The sequence below is a fragment of the Peromyscus maniculatus genome, chromosome 21 (genome assembly GCF_049852395.1).
Source record: "Peromyscus maniculatus bairdii isolate BWxNUB_F1_BW_parent chromosome 21, HU_Pman_BW_mat_3.1, whole genome shotgun sequence".
Taxonomy (NCBI): domain Eukaryota; kingdom Metazoa; phylum Chordata; class Mammalia; order Rodentia; family Cricetidae; genus Peromyscus; species Peromyscus maniculatus.
The window spans coordinates 9,045,459-9,070,763 of NC_134872.1; the positions used below are offsets into that span (position 1 = coordinate 9,045,459).

Sequence of the window (25,305 nt, forward strand, 5' to 3'; positions counted from 1 at the left end):
AGGATTTTCGGACATACTTTTATTTTTTAAATTATGGGTATATAAGGGGATGGAGAGATGACTCAGTGGTTATGAGCACATGTTGCTTTTGCAGAAGCCCAGGTTCTTTCCCAGCACCCACATGGTAGCTTACAACTGTCCCTAACTCCAGTTCCAAGGGATCTGGTGCCCTCTTCTCACCTCATGGGCACACATGTGGTGCAGGAGCCCTTGGAGTTGAGGAGTTGGATCCCCAGGAACTGGCATTGAAGGCGGTTGTGAGCCATGCTGTGGGTGCTAGGAACAAAATCAGGGTCCTCTGCAGGAGTATCAAGTGATCTTTGCAGCGGACCCATCTCTCCAGCTCCTTGTTTTTCCTTTTAAGTGTGTGTGTGTGTGTGTGTGTGTGTGTGTGTGTGTGTGTGTGTGTGTGTTTTGAGTTTGTGCATGTGAATGCAGTGATCAAGGAGGCTGGAAGAGGGCATGAGATCCCCTGGAACTGGGGTTAGGGGCAGTTGTACACTTGATCCCACGGAGCTAGAGTTACAAGCAGTTTTGAGCATCGTAATTGTGGGTGCTAGGAAGTGATTTGAGGTCCTCTGGAAGAGTAGCAAGTGCTCTTAACCACTGAGCCACATCCCCAGCTCCTCTATACAATATTTTTAAGTGTATAAAACATGAACATACTAATGCAGAAAATATGCAGAAAGCTGATAAGGAACTATTTATTAAAGGATTATATTGGGGGAAAAACTCACTAATACAGGGTAAGGCAGATTCAGTCTCAGAGTCCTGGAAGACTGAGAACCGATCCTACACTACTTCACGCCTCCACACTAGGTCTCCACCATCCAAGAGTGCATGAGAGAGGTGACCCGTGACTGTGCTCCCCAGGTCTTAAGCTAGCCAAGAGGCTGTGCCCTAGAGGCTGGTACCCCAAAGTCATAGGTGGAATGAATACCTACTATAACATACCACATGATATATTTACTCACAGGTTCCCTACTTCAGGCTTGGGGTTGAACCCTGGCCTATGCTCCCAACCCTTCCTCATAGGAATTCACTGTAGGCCTTCTGACAGAAATTGTCCATATTTGTGTGAGGTATGTGGGCTCGCTGTGTTTACCCCACACCTACATTACTCACTGTAATAGATTTTGCAATCAATACCTATATTGATCCACACATACATGTGTGTTGTAGAATATTATTTTCAGGTGTGTTACTTTTGTTTATGTTGCATTTGTTTAACTCTGTGAAACTATGTTACTGCGCCTGTCTAAAACACCTGATGGTCTAATAAAAAGTTGAACATCCAGTAGTGAGGCAGGAGAAAGGATAGGTGGAGCTGGCAGGAGAGAGAATATATAGAAGGAGAAATATGGGAGAAAGAAAAAGAAAGAAGTAGCCAGAGAAGGAGGAGGACTCCAGGGCCCAGCCACCCAGCTACAAAGCGGGCCACAGAGTAAGGAACAAAGGAAGGTATACAGGAATAGAAAAGGAAAAGCCAAGAGACAAAAGGTAGATGGGGTAATTTCAAGTTAAGTAAAGCAGACTAACAACAAGCCAAGCTAAGGCCGGGCATTTATAAGTAAGAATAAGCCTCCATGTGTGATTTATTTGGGAGCTGAGTGGTGGGTCCCCCAAAAGAGTTTAAAAAAAAAATACATGTGCCTGTTGGTTTGCATGTTGTCCTCATGTTCCCCTGCCCCACTCCTGATAGAAGGAAGGAATTCCATTTCTTGGGGCAGGGGTGAGTGCAGATGGGAGGGACTGCTGGGTATAATGGGGGATACGAGGGTATTTTCCTCTGACTTCGTCTGTATTCCGAGTGAATAAGAAGTGAGGGTCTCAGCTACAGGGTGGCAACAGGAAGTCTTAGGATGTTTGAAGAGGGAGGAGAAGGTGTTTGTAGTTGTCTAGGAGAACGAGGGAAGAGAAATGAGACCCCTGTAGATTTCCTCCAGGACCCACATTGGACTGCAAGCCCCTTGGAAAGAGCCACATGTTCCTGCTCCAGGGGGTACCTGCAGTGTTCTGAACACACTCGTGTACCTTGGCTGATGGCGGGTGGTGTGCCGTCTCAGCTCTAAGGTCTAAGATAGAGTCCACTGGACTGAGGTGTTGACGTCAGAACACACCCTGAAAATTAGGCCTATTAAAAAGTTCAGCATGTACATATCAACTTTTCTCAAAATCCCACGTTGGCCGTCTTAAACTTCAAGATCAAGAAGAGTCCCTTTGTGGCCACCCCCCTGCCTTCCTTTGTCTTCGTATCCGTGGGGACTGCCTTGCCCACGGGTGACTGGGACATTTGGTCGGCTGGCAAATGGAAGAAGATTGTTGAAGAGTCCACGATGCTTTCTAGAGCCCAGCTCCAGACGTAGCTGAGAGCCACCATGACCCCTGAACAGGTGGATGGCCGGGCCAGGAGCTCAAGTAGGGACAGTTGCTAGTAGCTCAGCCCCCTTCGCCTCCAGCCACCTGTCCGTACCCTGACATAGGACACTCAGGGCCACAGAGGACTACTAACTTAGATGTCAGCTCTCTCCACAAGATTCCGCCTCCCTGCGTGTGGGCTGACCTGCAGAAATACAGTGGAGCTGTGTCTCAGTCACGTAAGACTTGCCGGTCTGGGCACGAGGCTCCCTTTCCCACCCCCAGTGCGGTGGTTACTCCCAATGACCATAGCTTCTGCCCCACCTGTTCCTAGCTCCTCTGAGCTCTCCTCTGCATTTACTGTCCTGTTGGCCCACGCTTGTAGCCCTGCTCGACAGCCCTCTGCACTCGAGGACTCGGAATCTGTGACTGTCTGACCTCTGCCAGTCTCTCCCCCTTAGTCACTCACAGCTGCTCTCTGCCTTCCCCGCTCTGCAACCTCCATCCTCCTCCTGCTTCTCTGTCCCTTGTTCCCCCCCCCTTCCATCTTTTCTTAAATTCCTCTCACTTACTCCTCTGTTAAGCTCAGACTTATTCCGGCTGTCCCCTCAGGAGCACAGGCCACGTAGCTCTCCTGCTCGGCCACGTCTTTTAAAGGCCCCACCACTTCCCAGCGGTGCCATGGGCTGTGGTCCTTCTAGACCCAGATGTCAGCAGCTGCTTTCCTTTGTGCCTGCCCAAGTCTGTGATGGGTTGGAGAAGAAATGTCCCCACGGGCTTGGAGATTTGAATACTTGGTTCCCCAGGAAATGATTTTTATTTAGTTACAAAACTTTTAGAAGACACAACTTTGCTAGAGGAAATGTATCACTGGGGTGGGCTGGGAGGGTATACTGCCCGGCCCCACTTCCTGTTCTCTGTCTGTGCCTCCCCGTCCCTCTCTTTCCGCTTCCTGTGTGTGGATGGAGTGTGATCTCTCTGCTTCCTGGCAACCATGCCAGCCTCATGCCTCCTGCTGCTGTGTCTTCTCCAGCCATCATGGACTCCATCCCTCTTTGGAACGTTAAGCCAAAACAAACCCTCTCTTCCCCAAGTTGCTTTTGGTCAGGGTATTTCATCACGACAACAGAAAAAGAGAGTAAGGACAATTCCACGTGGATCTCCTATTCTGTTCCTTATTAGTAACCTCGGCGTAGTCTCCATGCTGGTGAACCCCAGCGTCACCTCCGCATGCTTGGGTAGGTATAGGGAAAGTGCAGGGCTTCTGTAGCTACATGTCACTTGGCCACTCTGTGCGGTCATTTGTTAGATAACAAATGTGCCAGGGACCCAAAGCCTTCCTCCCGGGATGTGTTCCCGCGACCTAAGCCACCCACGACATCACTAAACTGCTCGTTTGTCTTCATGACGACTGTACGTGCAGCGCCACTTTCTTTAATAACTTGAGATCGCTCCCTAACTCTTGGATTAAACGCTGCTCACCAACCCCACGTCCAGTCATCCATCACAGAACTCCCCTGGCCTTCCCTTTCTTCTCCCACCCGGCAATAATTTATTTACTCCCGGCTTCACGACTTCTGTCAGCCCACCTCACACTTTGGCGTCTGACATTCTGTGTCTTCACTAGTGGTGTTCCCCCTACCCCGCCCTCCCCAGCCCCCGCCAAGTCCTAAGTGCTCTTGAGAAAAAAATCCTCTCCTTGGAAACTCTTAAAAAAAAAAATCTCATCCTTGCTCAGTCCTTCCCTGATACCCACCTGGCCATCCTGCCTCCAGCCCTCTGTGCCCTTTGCTTGTTTTCATGCCCTTCTGGCTCTTTCCTCCGTGTGCCTCATATTAGGGAGGCTGTTTCATAACTGACTTGCCCCTCTCCCGGGTCATGAGCTCCTTGAGAGAAAGGACTGTGTGTCTCTCTCCTTTGCGTTCTGTTCTGGATCCGAGCTCTGTACCCTGCGCTGAATAAAGTGGAACTGAAGCAAATAGAGCCACGAAGAAAAACCAGGGCACAGTATTTCAGGATAATCACTGCATCTAAAAGGACCTGTGAACGGCGGGCGACGGAGGGACCCTGCCAGAAACAGCGGGGCGGAACGGGCAAGGCACAGTCCCGTCTCCCCCACCCTAGCCTGGCTGTCATTCCTGTCCCCTCCCCTCTCTCCCTGCTAGGAAAATCACCCTGTTAGGTAGACGTCGCCTCAAACCAGCTCAGGCATTCAACATCTCTTTTTCCCACCTTTTCAAAAGAAGCCTGTTCACACCCGAGTGTATGTTTGTTCTGTCCCTGTTTTTGTTACAGATGATCAATCAGTTCATAGGGGGTGAGAAAGGGTGCCTTCAGGCTAGCAACCACGGAGGCTGGGCCCCAGATGCACTTGCTTCTGGTGGCTAGGGACAGAACTTAATTAACCAAGGGAGCTCAGCGTGGGCGGGCGGGTGCTGAGCAGTTTTTGTGGCTGCATTGTTAGGGCTTGGTGTCTGTGAGTGAAACTCTGTAATTCTGGCCCTGAGGAAGAGCCTTGCCCGGGGAGATGTGAGGCCAAGAAGATGCTCAGGGGCCTTCATGGCCGCGGGCGGACCCAAGGGAACCAAATTATTCCTATGTAATATGACGTGAACTCACCAAGGAGTTCAGCATGACCTTGAACCTCTGACCCTCCTGACTCTATCTCCCAAGAACTGCGATTATGGGAGTACAGTGCCACACATAAGCTGGTATAAGCCACGCAGGAGATGGAACCCAGGCCTTTCTGCATGCTACACAGGTACTCAACCAACTGAGCTACATCCCATCCAGTTCCCTCTGCCATTTTTTTTTTCAATACTGAGGATCGAACTCAGGGCTTCCTTCATGCTAAGCACCGAGCCTACTTCCAGCCATGATCCACCCTCCGTACTTTGGCCGGATCTCCTCTTGGGTGCCAAGCAGAGTCCTGCCCAATTGTCTCTGTGCAGCCTCTCTCTTGTGGATTATCTTTTTCCTTCCTATAGGTGATAATTATTCTGTTGATAGTTTTGTTAAGATGCTTTCAAAACCAACAGTAAAAAAGAAAGAGAGAGAGGAAGAAGAAAGAAACCCTATTAAAATGGAAATAAGCCCCCTTCTTCCAGTCTTGGGCCTTTTCATCAGTTTTATTTTTTTCTCGCTCCCACACAGGTCTGGTTCAGTGAGAAGATGTTTGAGCCCTCATTCTGTTTTTACACCGGGTATAAAATCCCCGTGTGTAAAACCTTGGACCAGTATTTTGAGTACATCCAGTCTCTGCCATCCCTAGATAATCCGGAAGTCTTTGGGCTCCACCCTAATGCTGACATCACGTAAGTTCTTGGCATTTTTTTTTCTTTATTTTAATTTGCAGGTGTCATTTGTAACTCAGCCTGGCAAAGACTATGCATTTCATTTTCTCCCCTAATCTCTCTCCTTTCCCTTCTTTTTATTTTACTGTGAAAAATAGTGTTGCTTCCTGTCTTCCAATTACAACTCTGTCACAGCTCAGCCTGCCCTCCCCTCACTAAATCCCGATGGCCTGGCGTTTATGACAACCCGAAAGCTGTAATTTATGCGATGATTACTTCTCTGTCCTGTCATAAAACCAGTTATGTTTTTATTTTAATTGATGCGCTCCACTGATAGTCATCTCCTGGCTCCTTATCTCTTTCTCCAACTATCCATTAGAAACATACCACTTGGGGCTAGGTGACTCCATGGTTAAAAGTGCTTGCCGCTCTTATAGAGGACCCAAGTTCAGTTCCCAGCACCCATGTCCAGTGGCTCACAACCACCTGTAACTTCAGCTCCAGGGTGTCTGGCTCCCTCTTCTGGCCTTCTCGGGCAGCTGCACTCATGTGCACATACCCATACATAGACACATATGAAAGGACAAGGCACATACAGTTAGAGTCCTGTCTGACCCTCTCTATGGTGGTCACCTATCTCTTCTTATGCTTGTTCACCTACAACCTTATGGTCATGAGCCCCTCATGGGGACATACCCCAGAGCTCAGTGTGAGGTCCCTGATCCCTCCAAGCCGTAGAAATGCCCACCCTGTTCCACCCACTGACTCAATTGGCCCAGGTGAGTCATTCCTTTGTAAGATGTGGCCTCTGTGGTACACTGGAGCTAGCTAGGAAGAGGGGCATGCTTACCCAGCTCTCAGTCCCTCAGCCATGGCTGTAATTTTAAGAACTCTTTGGTCAGGCCCAGGCACTCCCCCTTTCCAGTACTTTGTTCTTACAAGTGCATTGTCTTCCCACACAGACACAGCCTAACTCCCTGGCATGAGATTCTGTACCCACACTGGGCTCACCTCCTCTGTACCCTCCAGTCTGGCCCAGGACACTTTCCACCTTCTGAGAAGCTGTCCCAGCCCATGGATGGGTAATGCTCACTTGAGGCCCTGTGATGGAGCATGATAGTTCTTGGGTGTTGCCTCTGGACTGCTGCCCTGGCAGGCTCTGTTCAGTGAGCTGAAATGCAAGCAGAGTGAAGCCGTAGAAAGGGCTTCTTGGGGGTTCAGTTTGAGAGCAAACTGAGAGAGGGAGCCCAAGGAAGTGGTTTTGCTTGGTCTGAGGCTTTAAAAATGTGAGTCACACTACACAGATCTTCTGCTCAGAGCCCTCCTGAGCTCCTGCCTCGTCTTGGGTCAAGGTCAAAGGTGCCCTTCATACTTATAACCCAGACCTCTGTTCCATCTCCATCGCTCCCTCCTTCTATCCCTCCTTCTAGCTCAGCTCTAGCTCTCTATAACTTCCTGTTACTTAGACCACAAGCCTCACACTTGTACTTCCTGGAACACACTCCCCCTCCCAACACACATACCCTGAAATGTCACTGTGGCTCTCTTTTACCTCTTCCGGCCCTTGCTTACATGTCATGTTTTCAATGATGCCTCCCCATAGTCACCCTAAGTACAAATGGCAACCCGTTTTCAAGCCCCACTCCAGACCCTACCCCCTGACCAACTTCTTCTTGTATCAGCCACAGACATAGTCTATTCTCATTATTTATTTGCTTTTATTTATCAGCCACTAGTTAAAATACAAATTGGATGCAAAACCTGTGTCCATTTTCACTCCTGTACCTTCATGGCTATAGTAGTGCCCGGTGCTCAGAAGACTTTGGATGGCTGAGTCAGTAATGCTGAGTCCTTCTAGATTCTAAGGAGTCTGATCAGCAGGGCTAATCCATAGAATGTGATGGTTTTCCATGGGTAGGAAGAAAAATAGTGGACAGAACTCCATGCAATTATAATTATGTAATAAAAGATACTGCTATGTAGGCTGGGGATACAGTTCTGATAAATACCTTCCTAGCATGCACCAAGTTCTGGGTTCAGTTCCCAGTACTGGGAAATTTTTTTTTTTAAGCAGGGTCTTGTGTAGCTCAGGCTGACCTTGAACTTGCTCTATTGCTGAGGATGGCCTTGAATATCTGATCTTTCTACTTCCATCTCCCAAGTGTTGGGATTGCAGCCATATACCACCATGTGCCAACCAGTGATGGGCTGCGTTCTGGAACTGCAAGGCCTTTCCTCCCCTAAGTTGCTTTTGGTCAGAGTGTTTTGTCATGGAGATGAAACTTAAACAGACACTCTTTCTTATTTTGAGTGAACTTTCTTATACCGAAGCATTGTTGGTGTATAACTTGTCCACTCTTCTCCAGTAGCCATTTTAGTGCTTTTTTTTTGTTTTTAAGACTTAATTATATATATATATATATATATATATATATATATATCATATAAATTGTACATGCATGTATATATACACACACACACAATTTTATCTGGGATATATGTTGACAATACTGTCTCCTGTTCTTTCATTTGTGTTTGCCCCTGCTTTTGAAGGCAGAAGTGTTGCTTGTCATTGGGTTTTACTATTGTTTTATGTGTTCAAATGATGGCTTGCGCTGCTATCTCATCTGGGTCTACAGTAATCGCAACAAGGCCTGTTCTCATATGAGGTCACACGTGAGCAATCCCCCTTCTAGTGTGGGCCTGGTTTTACAGTTCACACTTAACTCTTTAGGCCATCTAGAATTTTTGTGGCATCCAAGTATGGGTGAAGCCTCCCCTTTTTCCAAATGGCAATCCAGTAATCCTTTATCAGTGATGGAGATGCTTCCCTCAATGTGGGCAGAACTTTGACGGGTGTGTGGGCCCGTGTCTGGACTTCCTTTGCTGTAATGGTCTGTTCAAAGACTCTGATGTTTTATTATCTGGTCAGGTACCCTCATTGCATCCCTCCCCGTGGTATTTCTCCCAGATATCATTGCATGTTTATTAATATTGGATCCTGAATTTTATTCAATACCATTCAGTATCTATGGAACATATCATATGGTTATCCTCCAAATTGCTAAATAATATATAATGGATCTTCTAATCCAAGTTATCCATTCAGTCTTGAAATTGACTACCACTTTTTCCTTGTCTTTTCTTGTTCTTTTCACATGGGTAGACTGTCAACAGTTCACTGGGAAGATATTTGCACTGAGGCTCATAAATAATGTTGCTCAAGAGCTTGTGTGTGTGTGTGTGTGTGTGTGTGTGTGTGTGTGTGAGAGAGAGAGAGAGAGAGAGAGAGAGAGAGAGAGAGAGAGAGAGAAGGAGAAAGAGAGAGAGAGAGATCTTTATCCAGTTTCATTGTTAATCAGTGGTTATGTTTGCTTTATAAAATATTGGGTATTCCTAATCCCTCAAACAATTTCTGTGCTTAAAAATTGAGTTGCGTTCTCCTGTGAAACCATTAGCACCCAGTGCTTCTTAGTGTTGCTATTTTTTTGGCATGTTTAGTTACATCTATTTCCATTTGCAGTTGAGTTTTATAAATTGTATTATCAAAGAAAATCATCTGTTGAATCTGTATTTTTGTGTTTGCTTACATGGAGTTTTGCAAGGTAGTCTGTGCTTGAATGTGTGCATACAGTGCCGAGTACGTACAGTAAACTGATTGTGGAAGTGTGTGCATACCTCTAGCTCTGTGAGCCTTTGGTCCGAAATCCAATAGCTTGCAGCCACTCTAGTCTCTCTCCAAAAGGAATATTCTAGCTCCCTTAAAATAATTTGTCAGGCAACTATGGCCAGCCACTTTGCTACAGTTAGTCAGTGTATCCCCAGAGAAACCATGGGGGCCAACTTGACATTAACACAGGTGTAGACCACACCACAAACCAGGGCTCTCCTCTTGCACAGGACTCAGCTCAACAGGTCCTCAGTCACTGATGGGAAAAGCACACTGTGGCAAAGAACCAGGCTAATTTGCAAAATGCATGAGTATTATGGTCATTCTTTAATGTAGTGTTCTGGTAACAGTATGACCTCATATCTTCTTTCTTTATTTATTCTTTCAGAATTTCATACATGAACACAATGTATTTTGCTCATGTCAACCATCTGTTCTCCTGTCCAGTCCCTCCCACGCCCTCCTACCATGTCTCCCTCCCATGTCCCTTTCTTGATAGAACCTACTAAGTCTAGTTAGTGCTTTAGTATGTGCATGAGCGTGGGGCCACCCACGAAAGTGTGGACAGCTTACCACCACCCCTCCCTCCAGAATGATCTTTCCCTCCCCCAGCAGCCATCAGCTGGGAGCTCTTTAGCTGTGGGTGGGTGGGGCCTCATGATCCCCTCCATCCATGCTGCGGTGTTGACTGGCTTGATCCTGGGCAGATCTTGTACAGGGACCCACAGCTGCCATGAGTTCTTGAGTGCGGTGTCCCCATAGTGTCCAGAAGACGTTGTTTTTACAGCAGGCATCCCTGGCCGCTGGCTCTTTCAGACCGCCCGCTCCCCTCTGCCCAGATGTTTCCTGAGTCTCAGGGAGACGGTGTGATACAGATGTGTGCTTTAGGGCTTGTTGACGGTGTCCACTGCCACTTCTCTGCGTTTTGGCCAGTCACTGAGCCTCTGGGTTAACCGCCACCCACTGCACAGAGAGGCTCCTCTGGTGAGGACTGAGGACTTCACTAACCTGTCTGTGATGGGAGTTGGGGAGGGACAGGGGGAACTTCAAAAGTGTTAACCGGGGACCCCCTACCTATCTGCACCAGGAGCTGAAAGGGGGTAACAAAGTCGCACCACAGGCTGTTGTATGATTTCTGTCAGGTAACTCAAGCCCCAAACTGAACCCATGACCACCAACCCCCAGCCTCCCCCTTCCCCCACTCCAGCACACCCCTCCCCCTCTTTGTCAGTAGTGTCCAGGGCACGCAGAACACAATGCAATCTCTCACCTCCCCAACCTTATCTAGAGCACCTCTGAAGCCTCAAACAGCATCTTAGAGATCCAGACCCGGTGCGTAAATCCAGGGATGTGTGGATGCAGGCCTGGATCAGGGATGGTGGTGGGATGGGCCGAAGTGACAGGGCAAGTTATAAAACAGATCTGACAGGATTCCCTGAGTATGGAGCAAGGTCTAGAACTTTCTTCTATGGCTTATGTTCATTCATTGCTGCTGATGGGTGGTAGAGAGGAGGTGGGAAGCCCTCTGGCCAGCTCACTCCGGGAAACCTAAGCTAGCTTCTCCCCAAATGGTGCCAAGATCTTTTTAATCTTTTCTCACACTCTGAGGGAACTGGTAGAGAGCCCTGGGTCTCTCCCACTGATGGACAACTCTTCCCACTGAAGAAGCCTTTTGGCCCGTGACACTAATGCACTTAGCTCCTCTGGTCTGGCTGGATTCCCGTCCTCCCATTTGGTTCTCCTTGGGGTTCTCCCATCCTTAGTCCCCTCCTGTCTGCGCTTCATGCCCTGTTTCTATTTCCTGCTGTGTCCCACAGCTCTGTGTTTGGAAGGTTTCCTGGTCACTGTTTTGGGCCTCATTCTTTCTTTCTCTAAACCCTGAATGTCTGGTGACTAGAATCCTATCCCAGAGTATCCTGCTTTTAAAGGATAATGTTTTATTTTTTTCCGTTAGCTCCTGCCTCCTGCTCCCTGGTTGTCCCCCAGCGGCCACCAGGAGGCAGTAAGTGGTAAGGGACACAGTTTCCTAAGGACAGCCTCTCGTTTCCCACCCCAGCAAGTGCCAGCTCTTCAAGGTCTGTGTAAAATGGTGTGAGCTAAGGTGCTGCTGCTGTCTCCAGCCGGGGAGGGTGGAGATAACATAGGCTTGGAGAAGGAGACAGCTTCTGAGGGAAGTTAGAGTCCCGTGTGGGGTGTGCTAGGCAATGGTTGAAGCCGTGAGACAATGAAGGACTCTACAAAGCAGTGGCTTAGTCAGCCTGTGTGGATGTTCCCAGCCAGAGGGATCACCGCTTTATCTGCCTGGCCATGCCGTTCAACAGTAATCTTGCTTCTCCATAGTCCCATGGGTGTCATGGACCGTGGTGAAGAATTGCCCCCTGTTTATGAGGATCTGCCTTCTGAAGTTCACATCCATAAATCTCTAAGGAGAGAAATTTGTAGAAGGGCACCACAGGTCTTCCTCTTTGGTCTTTGTTTCTGAATCTCGGAAGGTGGTGGTGGGGGAATCACACTGAATTAAATGCTTTAAAATAAGTAAAATCTCTCCCAAGAGGGTAGATATCTTGGTGACAGAAGCTATAAAAATGCACAGTGTATTCACATTTTATTATCTAGATTTATAAGGTACCAAAGACTCCGCAAATTCCTCTATCTCGATGTCAGAAGCAGTTATTTATTTTGGCTCTTTTTCTCATTAGTGGGCTATGCATATTTTTCTACCTTCCGAAATTTATCAGGTGCCTCATTACAACTTTTCCATTCATTTCTATGTAGGGCAAATGTAAACACGCTCCTTTTGTAATTAACTGGCAATTTTTGAGTTTTAGATTTTTTTTAAATTATGCTCATTGATATTTCATGTGATGATCTGGAAATAACTGTGCGCTGATACCTCATTAGGTGTTTGATTGTTGATTTTATAGACAGTGCTGTCTTTGAATGCTTTTGCATTTTTGTTATTTGTGACTTCCAACTCCCCGAACCACTAAGCTACAATGGCCGAATAGCTTCTTTTCTTACCTTTACTCCAAAGGGAAATCTCCAAGAAGTAACTCAGGATCATGACAGTCTTCATGCTTCATCTCGGAGCATCTGTGGAGACTGTTTTCCCTAAAGCCCTTGGGCTTTTGAGGCGCGGAGAGGCAAGGTATTTGCAATTCTCCCTCCGAGCCAGCTGACTAGGTGCTTTGCCTTTTGTATCTTTGCGAACATAAAATCACATTGTGGAAAAGGAGCTGTACATCGTACAACCCTGGAATGCTAGGGAACGCTATTCTCTGTCTAATAAAATGGGTGGTGAAGGGACCTGGGTGCTTGTCTTGCTGTCATCCAAAGTGGGTCAGCTCTTGAGGGGTCCTTAGTAATACCTGTGTTTGGAGGACTCTTCTTAGCCTCATAAAAGAATGAAATTATCCACCGTGAAAGTGGTATTGTAGGGAGATGTAGCAGAGGCAGCTGCAGCCTTTCCATCAGGATCCTCATCCGGGGGCTCCCGTGGACTTTCCAGAACTCTCAGAAAACAAGATGGCCTGCCCATGGTGGCGTACACAGCTGTCACTGGTGTGCAGAGCAGGCTTAAGACAGCTGAGAGAGCTCCCACAGGCCCTCAGACACAGGTCATTCCATATTTTATTTGTAGGTAGACCAGGCAGGACAGAATGACCTTCTTAGCAAGAATGGAAATTTACTGTGGGTTTCTTTCTTTAGCATTAGAAGATCCGTGTTGATGATATAATTACAAAATAACTTCCTTCGTTTTGAAATTTGACTCTCTGATTCCCCTGTGGTTTGGAGGGATAACATGTAAAGATGTTTGCAATCCATTCCTTGAATTTTGAAGTGTGGCACAATATACGGGTTTTTGAAAGCCATGTAAAATATGAGAAAAGTCTAGATAACTCGGAGGGAGGAGAAAAAGCCTATGAAAAGAGGCCATGAAAATACAAATTTAAACTACTAACAGTTAGGGAACCAATGATATATATTTACCTTTGTGTGTGTGTGTGTGTGTGTGTGTGTGTGTGTGTGTGTGTGTGTGCGCGCGCTCATGTTTTTCATCTCTCGTTTTAGGTGGAGAAATGTCAGGAAGTGGAAAAACTTGTAGTAATAATGCTCTAAATGTTTACCATAAGACGGGGCAGATAATTAAATTTTCATGCCCTTTAAATATTGGAGAATTGCTCTCCTTTGTATTTGAAGTTTAATAAGATTCCAACCAACTGGCTTCAGTTCAACAAACAAATATTTATTGAGAACTTACTGTCTGGGCAGCTTGGGAACATGAAGAAGAGGAAGACGCAGTTCTCATCCTCCAAGTTCATTGTCTATTAGGGAAACGGATGGATGGTAAAGACGTAAGACAATCTGATAAACTCTAAAATCAGGTTACATATACATTGCCATGGTGTATATGCCCCATACAGGCAAAAAAAAAAAAAAAAAAAAGAAAGAAAGAAAGAAAGAAAGAAAGAAACTAAAACTCCAATAAATCCCAATTTAAGATCAAAGACAGCCAGCAGCAGAGGCCATATTCCAGTCGTGCCGTTGTGGGGAGGCAGCTTCATCACGGGAGAGAAGGAGGGGACACGGGGAAGAATACAGTGGGCAGCAAGGACCAAGACGCCATGGATGGAGCAATCAAGGAATGGGGGTGAAGAAATAAAAAACGTCAGGACATCTGAAATGTCCGCCTCATTCCGAGTGTGGGGAGCAGTGCTGACAGAAAGGAGGTGTGACCCAGGCAGGGTGCAGTTTCTGAAGGTTGGTGTGTTAGGGAAAGAGTCTGGGCTGGTTCTGTAGGTGGTAGGGAGGCCGGAGGGATGGACCAGCAGTTAAGAGGACTCGCTGCTCTTTGCAGAGGACCCGAGGTTGCTTTCTAGCACCCACGCTGGGCGGTTTACAACCACCTGTAATCGGGGCTTCCGGGGATCTGATGCCCTCCACAGGTGCCTGCAGACAGGTGTGCATGCACGCCCAGACACACCTAAATAAAAATAAAAGGAATCATTTGAAGACAGTAGGGAAGAGGATGGGAGTGGATGCTGGAAGTGATGAGGCAGCAGAGCTTGGGAGCCAAGAGCACCTGGAAGCTCCGCCAGAGGAAGCAGATTCCAGGTGGCCAGCCGCGAAGACGTTAGGGACGGTTCAGGTGGGGAGCAGAGGTGAATGAAGACTGAAGACGGTAGATGTGCTTTGCAAGTGTTTAGTGTAAGACACAGAGGGATCTAGGGGTGCGGGGAAGTGTGCATGCGGGGTGTTCAGGAGAGAGTAGGGGGTTGTGATCCTACCCAGTGTGGCCTGATATTCAGCTGTGCTCTGTAGTGTATCAGCCATGGTGGCCTCTCCATTTCTCTGAGGGTGATTCATCACGTCTTTTGTCTTCACTGTATCTAACCCCAGAGGGAGGTGATGGACTCATGTGAATCACACACAGATCAAAATGTCTGAAACCCCGGGGGTAATAACTCGTAGATATCAGGCTGTGACGCATTTCCCTCCGTTGTCCCCACAGCCGTCTGCACAGACTTTTTGCCTGAGTTATTCGTATTTTTCTTAGACTTTATATGACTTTTAAACTTGAATCGTGACCTGTACTGTTGTTATATGTCAAGAGAAGTAAACACACACACACACACACACACACACCACACAGATTGCACTCAAAATTCATGAACAGCTTGCAGATGCTTTCTGAGCCACTTTATTAGAGTGTTTCTTTCCTGCCTCCTGTGTTCGGTTACATGTGTGTTCCCTAGATTCCTTTTTCCACTGTTAAAATAAATGTACTTTGATGCATTCTAAAACCTCCAATATCTAAGTAGGGTTTTCTCACACACACAAAAATAGGTTGAAGTAATAAATTTTCATTTATTAGCAATCAACTTTGGGGACAACTTTGGGGGCTAGGTGGTTAGAGGTGCTTATTTTGCTTCCAGAAGACCTGAGTTTGCCTCCCAGCACCCATGTCAGGCAGGTCACGACTTCCTATTACTCCAGTTCCAGGGAACCTGATGCCCTCTTCTGGCCTCCGGCATTACACACACACAGGCAGACATACATACACATGCATGCAAATAACAAGTATTTATTTTTTTACTTTTGTTAACTCTTATTTTGAAATTCACATATGTAAAGGGTAAAATGGAGACAATTCCCAAACTTTGGGTGGAATTACAAACGTTCACTCTATCATGAGCACTCTTACAATGACCACACGGACCGAAAGCCCCATGTATAAAATGTGATGCCATGTGCATTTACCGTGGCTACAACTCCCTGCGAAGTTGCATACATGTCTGGATCCACATGTGGTATTGTACCTGTTCATCATGCCAGATAGGAATGCTGGAGACAGGGGCATGTCCTTCTCTTCAACTCCCTTCACAAAGGAGGTCAAACCCCGGCTCTGCAGGATCCTTTGGCTCCCAGAGAACACAGTTCCTCCACAAGTGGAAAGCAGGATACTGCTATCAGGAGCTCCTTAGGTGTCTGACAGTTGCTGCATTGAGTTACACAGAAGGATGTTTAATTCACACTTAGGCATGCTGAGAGAAAACGGTGTCATTCTCTCCCTTATGCTGAAGAAAAACATCCGCCGTCAGCTGAGGGCCTTTCTGGCTGGTGTGGTTTGTGAGGTGTGTTTTAATGCCCCCAACACATTTGCCACTGATTCATCTCTGACAAGTTCTTTGCACTTGAGATGGGCTTTGCCCATGGAGGTAGGAGGGTGTCTATTTCTAAAAAAGAAAATGGTTTTGCAATTTTGTTATAAAATCATATTTTCCTAATACACTATCTTGAAAGTCATACCTTCTGAGACTAAACAATACAGAGGAATATGAAAGAAAAAGTAATGATTATAGAAAAAACTTATCATGCAGAAATACCACTGTCAAAATACCCTTCTAGACACTTCTTTTTTTTTTTTTTTTTTTTTTGGTTTTCCGAGACAGGGTTTCTCTTGTGTAGCTTTGCGCCTTTCCTGGATCTCACTTGGTAGCCCAGGCTGGCCTCGAACTCACAGAGATCCGCCTGCCTCTGCCTCCCGAGTGCTGGGATTAAAGGCGTGCGCCACCACCGCCCGGCCCTTCTAGACACTTCTATATTCTAAAATACACATTTTTAGTACCTGTACACAAAATACTAAATAAAGATAGGAGCCTAGTTATTTGTTTTGTTTGCTTTCTTGTTTGTTTGGTTTTGTGGGTTTGTTGTCATCTGAGATAGGGTCTCTGTAGTCTAGAGTATGCTGGAACCCACTATGAACACCAGGTTGGACTTAGGCTCCTGACTGTCTTCCTGCCTCAGCCTCCCAGGTGCTGGGATCATAGACGTGAACCAGTCTGGGTTCATAACTGGTTTTTGTAGCATCCTATTTTATTCTGAATTTTAGATGACATCTCACTTTAACAATGAAGCTAGAACTACTTCCTCATTTTTATCAACTATATAGCTTTTTATAGGCCTTTAGTTGGATTTATTGTTAGAAATACAGTTACACGATTATGTATTTAAAAACTTCTTTATTGCATTTGGACTATATATGGAGTAAATATAAAATAATATTTAAACTGTTTAAAATAAGAAGAGTCAACATAAGATGTTGCCATTCTTTTGCTTTTAAAAATAGTGTGTGTGTATGTGTGTGTGTGTGTGTGTGTGTGTGTGTGTGTGTGTGTGTATGTGTGTGGTATGAGCATGTGTGCACAAGTGGGTATGGTGTGTGCATGTGTACCTTGTGGGTTCACTTGCCCATGTATGGAGGTCAGGGGTCAATATCAGGATGTCTTCTTCAATCACTATCTACCTTATTTTTGAGACAGAGCTCTCTAAACCTGGAGCTTGACATTTTGGCTAGACTGGCTAGCCAATGAGTCCCAGAGATCTGCCTATCTCCACCCCCAACACTAGGACTACAGACACACAGAACCATGTCGGGTTTTCAGTGTGAGTGCTGAGGAGCAAAGTCAGGACCTCATGCTTCCATAGCAAACGTGTCGTCCACCCAGCCATCTTCTGAGTCCCAGATGTTGCTATTTTTATACCGCTTTTTTTCCTGTTTCCCTTTCCCCTCCCTCTTCAGCCCTTTGCTGATTCTATTTCTCCTCTCTTCCAATCTGAAAGTCATACATTTATTTTAAATGATCATAACTGCTTCTGAGTCCAGCTCCAGGGGACTCAACACTCTTTCTGGCCTCTGAACACTGCACTCACATATGTATATACACACAGACACACTGACATATACACATAGATATAAATGAGCAAATAAATTCTTAAGGAAAAGTAACCCAAAGCACTCCCCTCTTGACATTTCAGGATTTTAATTTTATCTTGTTTTTTAACCCCACACCTAGACTTACCGTGTTGTTTTACCCTATAATACTTGTTTAGGTTCACCCAAGCATTGGCCCATTCTTTTCTACATTTCAAAACTTGCAGGGAATTGCCTTCCTCCTCTCTGAACTGTGCTGTTTAGAATCTTCTCAAGCGTCAGCCTGATGATGGCCCACTCTTCCATGCTTCTCCAAAGATATGCTATTGTTGTCCTCCTTGGTTTTTGAAAAAATAATTTTAACAAAGTCTAATCTGCCCCTTAAAATTCCTAAATTTAGATGGAGAATAAAAATAGAGTAAGTTTACAGAATTGTGTGACCATCACTGCAGTGAAATTCTAGACTGTCTCTATGCCCCAGAAAGAAACCGTGTACCCGTTTGTGGTTAATCTCCACTGCTACATCCAGCTCCCATGCAACTGGTGATCTATTTTCTTGTCCCCTCCCCTTGACATTTCCTATGCTGCCGTACCCAGCATTTTACGTGGGTGCTGGGGATTTGAACTCGGCTCCTCATGCTTGTATCGTAAGCGCTTTACCAACTGAGTCATCTTTTCAGGCCCCAAGGAGTGAACCTTCAAGATGGGCAGCTGCATTTGAGTAGGTGGGAGGGAGGGACAGCAGTAGATCACCACGGGAACCAAAAAATCAAGCAGACCAGACCAGAGAGATTTGAGTAGCACATAATCCAAGGAGGGAGAAAAGATGGTTCTGTTCCATGTTGTGAACTGTCATATTCTGGTAGACAGCTTGTGCCCAGTTCTTGAGCTGGGGAGGATAGACGGTGTGCTCATGTGTCCAGCGCAAGCTGCTGCATAAGCAAGAGACAGTCAAGGTAATTTGGGTCACCAAAGACACTTAAGGAATCCCTTTATCTGGAGGTGAAGGACTACCGCTGTGATGCTCTTGACGCCATATTAGAAGCCAACAGAAACCCGGGTGTTCGCGTTCCTGTAGGTTGATGGTGAAGTTTCTTTTCTTTCCTCCTTTCCCCTCCCCTCCCCTTTCTTTTTCTCGTCCGTCGCTGGCTTTGTCTTAAGAGATCCCACTCTTTAGCTTGGGGGGTTATCTCCAAGGCTGTGTTTGCCTTCCTCACTCTGAGCGCTCGGTCACTCTTTCCGTCAGGTACCAGAGTAACACGGCTTCGGATGTCCTTGAAACCATCACGAACATACAACCCAAAGAGAGCGGAGGTGGCGTGGGCGAGACGCGGGAGGCCATCGTCTACAGGCTGTCTGAGGACATGCTGAGCAAGCTGCCGCCTGACTATGTGCCTCATGAGGTAAGACATACCCTTCCTGCTGGGCGAGATCCTGGGAGGTGAGGGGCACCCCCCCCCTTATATCACATACCATTCATGTGGAGGTCAGAGTACACCCTACAAAAGTTGGCTGTCTCCTCCCATCATGTGGGTCCTAGGGATCAAACTCAGGTGGTTTGGGCTGCGAGCATCTTTATCCCTGGAGCCATCTCACCAGCCCTTCTTTTATTGTATAAGAAGCATGTTATTGAAAAATGAAATCTGTAAATTGAGACCTAATTATGCCATTAGCTTCCACAGTACAAATGGAGTCCCATTACTGTAGACAGCTGCTCCCAGAAGCATTGTGAGAAGCATGCAAGAGACCACAGCAAGTCTTTGATTTTATTAATAAACAGTTTATGCTAAACTATAATCATGCATGAAATATAGTCAGCATTAAAATTATACTCTTTTCTAGGGTGTTCCCCTTCTGTTACAATTATTATTATATTTTAATTATGAAGAAATAGGTCATGTTATATTGCCTGGGCCAGCCTAGGATTCTTGGGCTCAAGTGACCCCCCTACCTTGGCCTCCTGAGTAGCTAGGACTATAGGTCCAAGTTATGCTCAACAAGGTTCTCTATTAAAACCTGCAGCTGGGAACTAGAGAGAGAGCTCAGCAGTTAAAATGACTTGCTGTTCTATCAGAGGTCCTGGGTTCAGTTCTCAGCACTCACATCAGGTGGCTCACAACTCCAGTTCCAGGGGACCTGATTCCCTTCTTCTGACCTCGACAGGCAGCTACGTGTGCATGGTACACATACATACATGCAGATGCCAGGATGTTCCTCATGTCCTATTTGTGGGACTGAAGTGGTCTTTTTATAATGTCTTGTTCCCCAAAGAGTGAATTGCCACAGGGTCATCGTGAACAAAGGATGCTGTGTGTGCCGTCCTAGGCTGACGAGTTCAGGATGGAGACAGAGCAGAGCACTGGAGACTGAAAACACAATAGGGATGTGGCTCAGTTGGCAGAGTGTGTGCCCAGCATGCATCAGGCCCTGGGTTGGATTCCCAGCCCTGCATGAACTGGGTGTGGTGATGCACACCTGTAATCCTAGCACTCAGGAGGGCGAGGCAGGAACATCAGAAGTTCAAAGTCATCCTTAGCTCTATAGCAAGTTTAATGCCAGCCTGAGATCCTATTTCTTAATAAAATAATATGAAGGTTTTTAGATGCTAAAATTTAGAGACTGGAGAGATGGCTCATTGGTTTAGAACACTTGGCAGCTCTGACAGAGGACCTGGGTTCCGTTCCCAGGACCCATGGAGGGCAACTCAAAACCACTTGTAACTTCAGTCCTGGGGAATCTTCTGACTGCTGAAGATGCCCACCCATACATGCACATACAGTGCGTGTGTGCATGCGCACACGCACACACACAATTTTTTAAAAATTGTAAATGATGGAGTTAGAGACACCCAAAAGTTAGTAAGTGGGACTGAGAGCCCTGGTCCTCCACTGACTGGCTGGACTGTGAGGTTGGTGTTTATCTGCTCTGCCCTGCTCAGGTGGCCCCGCTCAGGCCAGTGGCTTTTATGCAGTAGTTTTCTCCGTTCATCTGTGACTCCCTGGGGATGTCACAGCTGCTGTACAGTGGAGACGCTTGCAGCTGGAAGAACTTGCTTAACATCCCACGGCACAGGAAGGACTGTAGGCAAGAGGGCCCCTCAGATGCTGGCCTCTTCATGGTTCTTTGGAGTCCTCCTTGGGTCACATCTTCTACTTTGTGTCTCCATCACCCTTCCACTCCCAGAACCTCTTGGACTGTGGCCATCAGAAAGTTCAAGACCTCTCATGGGTTCCTGCTGGTTTCCGTAGTCAATCTCTTCTTGCCATGTGTCACTAAACCGAAATGTGGATGTATATTGGCTTATTAATTAATTAATCATTATATTTTATAGTTCCCACCATGGGAGGCTTTGGTATTGATCTCTTTCATGTGGTCAATAAATGATTTGCCAACAGGAACAAGTGATAGGTCACTTAGTGGCTCTCCCACGAAGCCAAATATTTTCACTGATTAGATTAGGGAAAGCCATTTTTAGCCTCCATAGCTGAGGCAACCATGATCTGCAGTTAATTGTATTCACCGGTAACTGTTCTGTAAAGATTTGGGCTGTATTAACTTTTTGTGACATTTCTAATAACAACTCTGTAAGGGTAATGGGAACAAAAAGTCCTGCTGTACTCTTGTGAAGGTTAGATTGCAAAAGAATATTGAGCTGACACTTAATACATTTGAAAGAGGAAATGGGTACGATTTTATTTCAGCTTTTTAAAGAACATTTCCAATTATCAACTAAGTGCAATCAGTAGGATATAAAAATCATTTAAATTGAACAGAAGTTTTTGAAGCTCAGAAAATGGGGGATTTAACAGCCAGTCTGGTTCTGCAAGAGATAGTTTCTAGTTCATTGGGTCTTGTGGAGACACAGCCAGAGAAAGAGAAAGAATAGAGAACGGGAGAGGTCATTTGGAAGGGAAATGATGAATGACTCTTTAAAAAAAAATTATTGTGTGCTATCCTTTGTTTTAGGTGAAAGCTCGGCTGATAAAGATGGGACACCTTAATTCAATGAACATATTTCTTAGACAAGAGATTGACAGAATGCAGAAAGTCATTTCCATACTCCGAAGTAGCCTGAGTGATCTCAAATTGGCTATTGAAGGGACAATCATCATGAGTGAGGTAGGCACCTCCCTCTTCTGGCTTCCTTCTTTCTTTCTTTATCTCTCTCTTCCTCTCTTTCTCTCCCTGCATGTGTGTATCTGTGTGTGCACATGTTCATTTTTGTGTGGTTATACACGTGTGTGTGTGTGTGTGTGTGTGTGTGTGTGTGTGTGCATACACATTTGAGAGATCCTGCATGTTGAGGACAACCTCAAATGTCATTCCTCAGTCACTATTTATTTATTTATTTGTTTGTTTGTTTTTTGAAACAGGGTCTCAGCCCTGGATGTCCTAGAACTAGCTCTGTAGACCAGGCTGGCCTTGAACTCACAGAGACAGACACTTTTCCTTGTGAGGCAGCGTCTCTCACCGGGACCTGTGTCTCACCCATTAGGCTAGGGTAACTGGCCAGTGATCACTAGAGATCCTCTGGTCTCTGCCTCCTCAGTCCTGGGATTGTAATGCACACTCCCACACTCAGATATTTTTATGTGGCTTCTGAGAGTCTCAGGTCCCCATGCCTGCAAGGTAATCAGTTTACTAACAGAACTGTCTTCCCAGCTCCCCAATAATGTTTCCTATTCATGTATTTCTAAAGCCATTATTTTTAATATTTATTCATTTTTATATGTATGAGTGTTTTGCCTGCATATATGTACATGCACTATATATGTGCAGTACCCACTGATACGAGAAGAGGGTACCATATCCCCTGGAACTGGAGTTACAGACAGTTGTGAGCCACCATGTGGGTGCTGGGAACCGAACCCAGGTCCTCCACAAGAGCAGCAGGTACTCTTAACTGCTGAGCCATCTCCAGCCCACAAAGCCACTATTTTTTTTTTTTTTTTTTTTTTTTTTTGGTTTTTTCGAGACAGGGTTTCTCTGCGTAGCTTTGCGCCTTTCCTGGAGCTCACTTGGTAGCCCAGGCTGGCCTCGAACTCACAGAGATCCGCCTGGCTCTGCCTCCCGAGTGCTGGGATTAAAGGCGTGCGCCACCACCGCCCGGCCAAAGCCACTATTTTTAAAAGATATGATTTTCCATTTTAGTCATGTATATGTCTGTGTGTTTGTGTGTCATATGTGCACATGATCAGAAGAGGGCGTTGATCCCCTGAAGTTGAAATTGCAGGTAGTCATGAGTCATCCACTTGGCATGGATGCTGGGAACCAAACTCAGGTTCTCTGCAAGAGCAACATGTGATCTTTGGTGCCGAGCCATGTCTCCCGCTTCCTTAGTCACACATCTTACCCTTGTCTTCTTCAGAACCTGAGAGATGCGCTGGACAACATGTACGATGCTCGCATACCTCAGCTCTGGAAGAGGGTGTCCTGGGATTCCTCCACCCTCGGCTTCTGGTTCACTGAGCTTCTGGAGAGGAACTCTCAGTTTTCCACGTGGATATTTGAAGGGAGGCCTAACGTGTTCTGGATGACTGGTTTCTTTAACCCCCAAGGTAGGTGCTCCCAGGGGAGTGGGCTGACTTAGAAGTTCATGAGCAGCTGGATGAGCAGCTGGATGGCAGCATTGCATGCTGACAGTATACTCCATAAGGCCGTGTGGTCCTACAGCTGGCGGGCGCTGGGGACAGCCCTCCAGAGGTCCAAGAGTACACAGAAGCCTTTGAAATCCTTTCTGTCACTTTCGTCCCACTGTGCAGTGACCAACCCCCCCCCCCCCCCCCCGCCCTTTTCCTGTTCACCTACATGAGTAAGCTATGGCCTGTGGTGAAAGGGTTAAAAAAAAATCTCCTCTCAAACTTCAGTTTTTAACTGTTGATGGGAAAGTCAAAACAGGGCAAAGGAGATGGGTCATTTGGGAAGGTGCTTGCCATACAGGCATGAGGGCCTGAGTTTGATTCTCAATAGATCCAGTCCTGGTGGTGCTGGGAGGCTTCAGACTGGAGGAGCCTGGGGGCTTGGTGGCCAGCCAGGCTAGTCAAATGGACACACTCCAGGTTCCGTGAGAGACTTCATCTAAGAGGATGGGGGGTGGAGGGCGATGACCCCACTGTTCGCACTGGCTGCTCTTGTGAAGGACCCAGGATTTGTTCTCAGCATCCACACAGTGGTTCACAGCCATGTGTAGCTTCAGCTCCAGGGGACCCAACACACTCTCCTGATCTCTGCTAGAACCAGGTCCACATGTGACGTACATATATCCAGAAAAACACTCATATACATAAAATAAAAAAAAAGATCCCTAAAAAGTTGAAAAATAAGGTGGAGATAGAGGAAGATGCCTGACATTGACCGTTGACCTCCATTCACATGTGCACACACGGTAACACGTGCCCTCCCCACACACAACTAATGGATAATAAATAAAATAAAGCCGAAGTGTGAGACTCTGGAGATGTGCCCAAAATTGCTGATTTAGGTTAGAAAATTAAACTTGAAAAAAATTGAGTGAGCTTTGGCCAGGAGGTAGGAGTAGAGGGTAGAGGGGTCTTTCTCCCTTCTCCCTGAAAGCACACTGCTGTTCTGCATCATCCATCCCTGCATTTTAGAAACATTCTCCGAGAAAGTTGCTGACTTGATGTCATGGAGCTTGTAGGGTCTAGAGAGCTAGCAACATTGTGTCATCATAGTGTAGGTAGTCTTACTTCAAATAATTCTCAGCTATAGGAAGGGATTTGGATGTCTATATGCTCAGAACCCCGATAGCTTCACCAGTCGGTGAGTTAAGAAGCATTCATTCAAGCCGGGTGGTGGTGGCGCACACCTTTAATCCCAGCACTCGGAAGGCAGAAACAGGTGGATCTCTCTGCAAGTTTGAGGCCAGCCTGGTCTACACAGTGAGTTCCAGGATAGCCAGGGCTGTTACACAGAGAAACCCTGTCTCAGAAAGAAAAAAAAGAAGCGTCCATTCTTACTGATTTGGGAGGAATCACTGCTATGTGCAGCAATAAGGGTAAACTCATCAATAACGTTGAGTGAAGGCAGCCCAGTGAACACTGCAGTGCCCTGGAGGAGTCCATCCTACGAAGGCCAAGGATGGGCACAGTGAATGCAGGGTGATGGAAGACAGGATCATGGTCTCCCCTTTTATGAAGACACAGCAGGACTTCCTGGGGTGTGGGATGTACTGTTTCTTGCCCTGCATGTGGGTGACACAGCTCTTTCTTTGGTGACAATCTACTGAGCCGTACACTCTATACACTCAGTTACTTCTTAGAAGTAGAATTTAAGCAACTATCATGCCTTTAAAGCATGCATTCCCTTGTCCTCTGTGCATACATGTTCATTTGTTGGATGCACATTCTTTTTTAGATGAATTAGTGTGTGTGTGTGTGTGTGTGTGTGTGTGTGTGTGTGTGTGTGTGAGAGAGAGAGAGAGAGAGAGAGAGAGAGAGAGAGAGAGAGAGAGAGAGAAGATGGGGGCATATATGCCATTGTGTGTAGGGAGAGTCAGGACAACTTTGTGGAATTGGTTCTTTCCTATCTTGATGTGGCTTGTGAGGATTGAACTCAGGTCATGAGACTTGCTCAGCAAGTGCTATACCCACTGAGCAATCTTACAGCTTCTGTTCCATGCATTTCCAAGTGCCTTAACATTTTCTCAATTTATAGCATGAACCATGGCAATTTCTACCTCCACAACAAGTTACACAGAGTAATAGTTCCAGGGTATCTGATGCCCTCTTCTGGCCTCCACAGGCACTGCA

The 25,305-nt window shown here is 46.3% G+C and overlaps 1 protein-coding gene across 1 annotated transcript in view; it reads left to right on the forward strand.

Annotated features, from left to right (window-relative positions):
• The window catches only part of Dnah8 (dynein axonemal heavy chain 8), a 252,302-nt gene that overhangs the window by 210,325 nt on the left and 16,672 nt on the right, over positions 1 to 25,305 (forward strand). The window contains exons 89-92 of the mRNA XM_076557534.1: positions 5,512 to 5,672; positions 18,783 to 18,939; positions 21,503 to 21,655; positions 22,905 to 23,094. Coding sequence (XP_076413649.1) covers positions 5,512 to 5,672; positions 18,783 to 18,939; positions 21,503 to 21,655; positions 22,905 to 23,094 — 661 coding nt within the window. The remainder of the gene's footprint in view (positions 1 to 5,511; positions 5,673 to 18,782; positions 18,940 to 21,502; positions 21,656 to 22,904; positions 23,095 to 25,305) is intronic.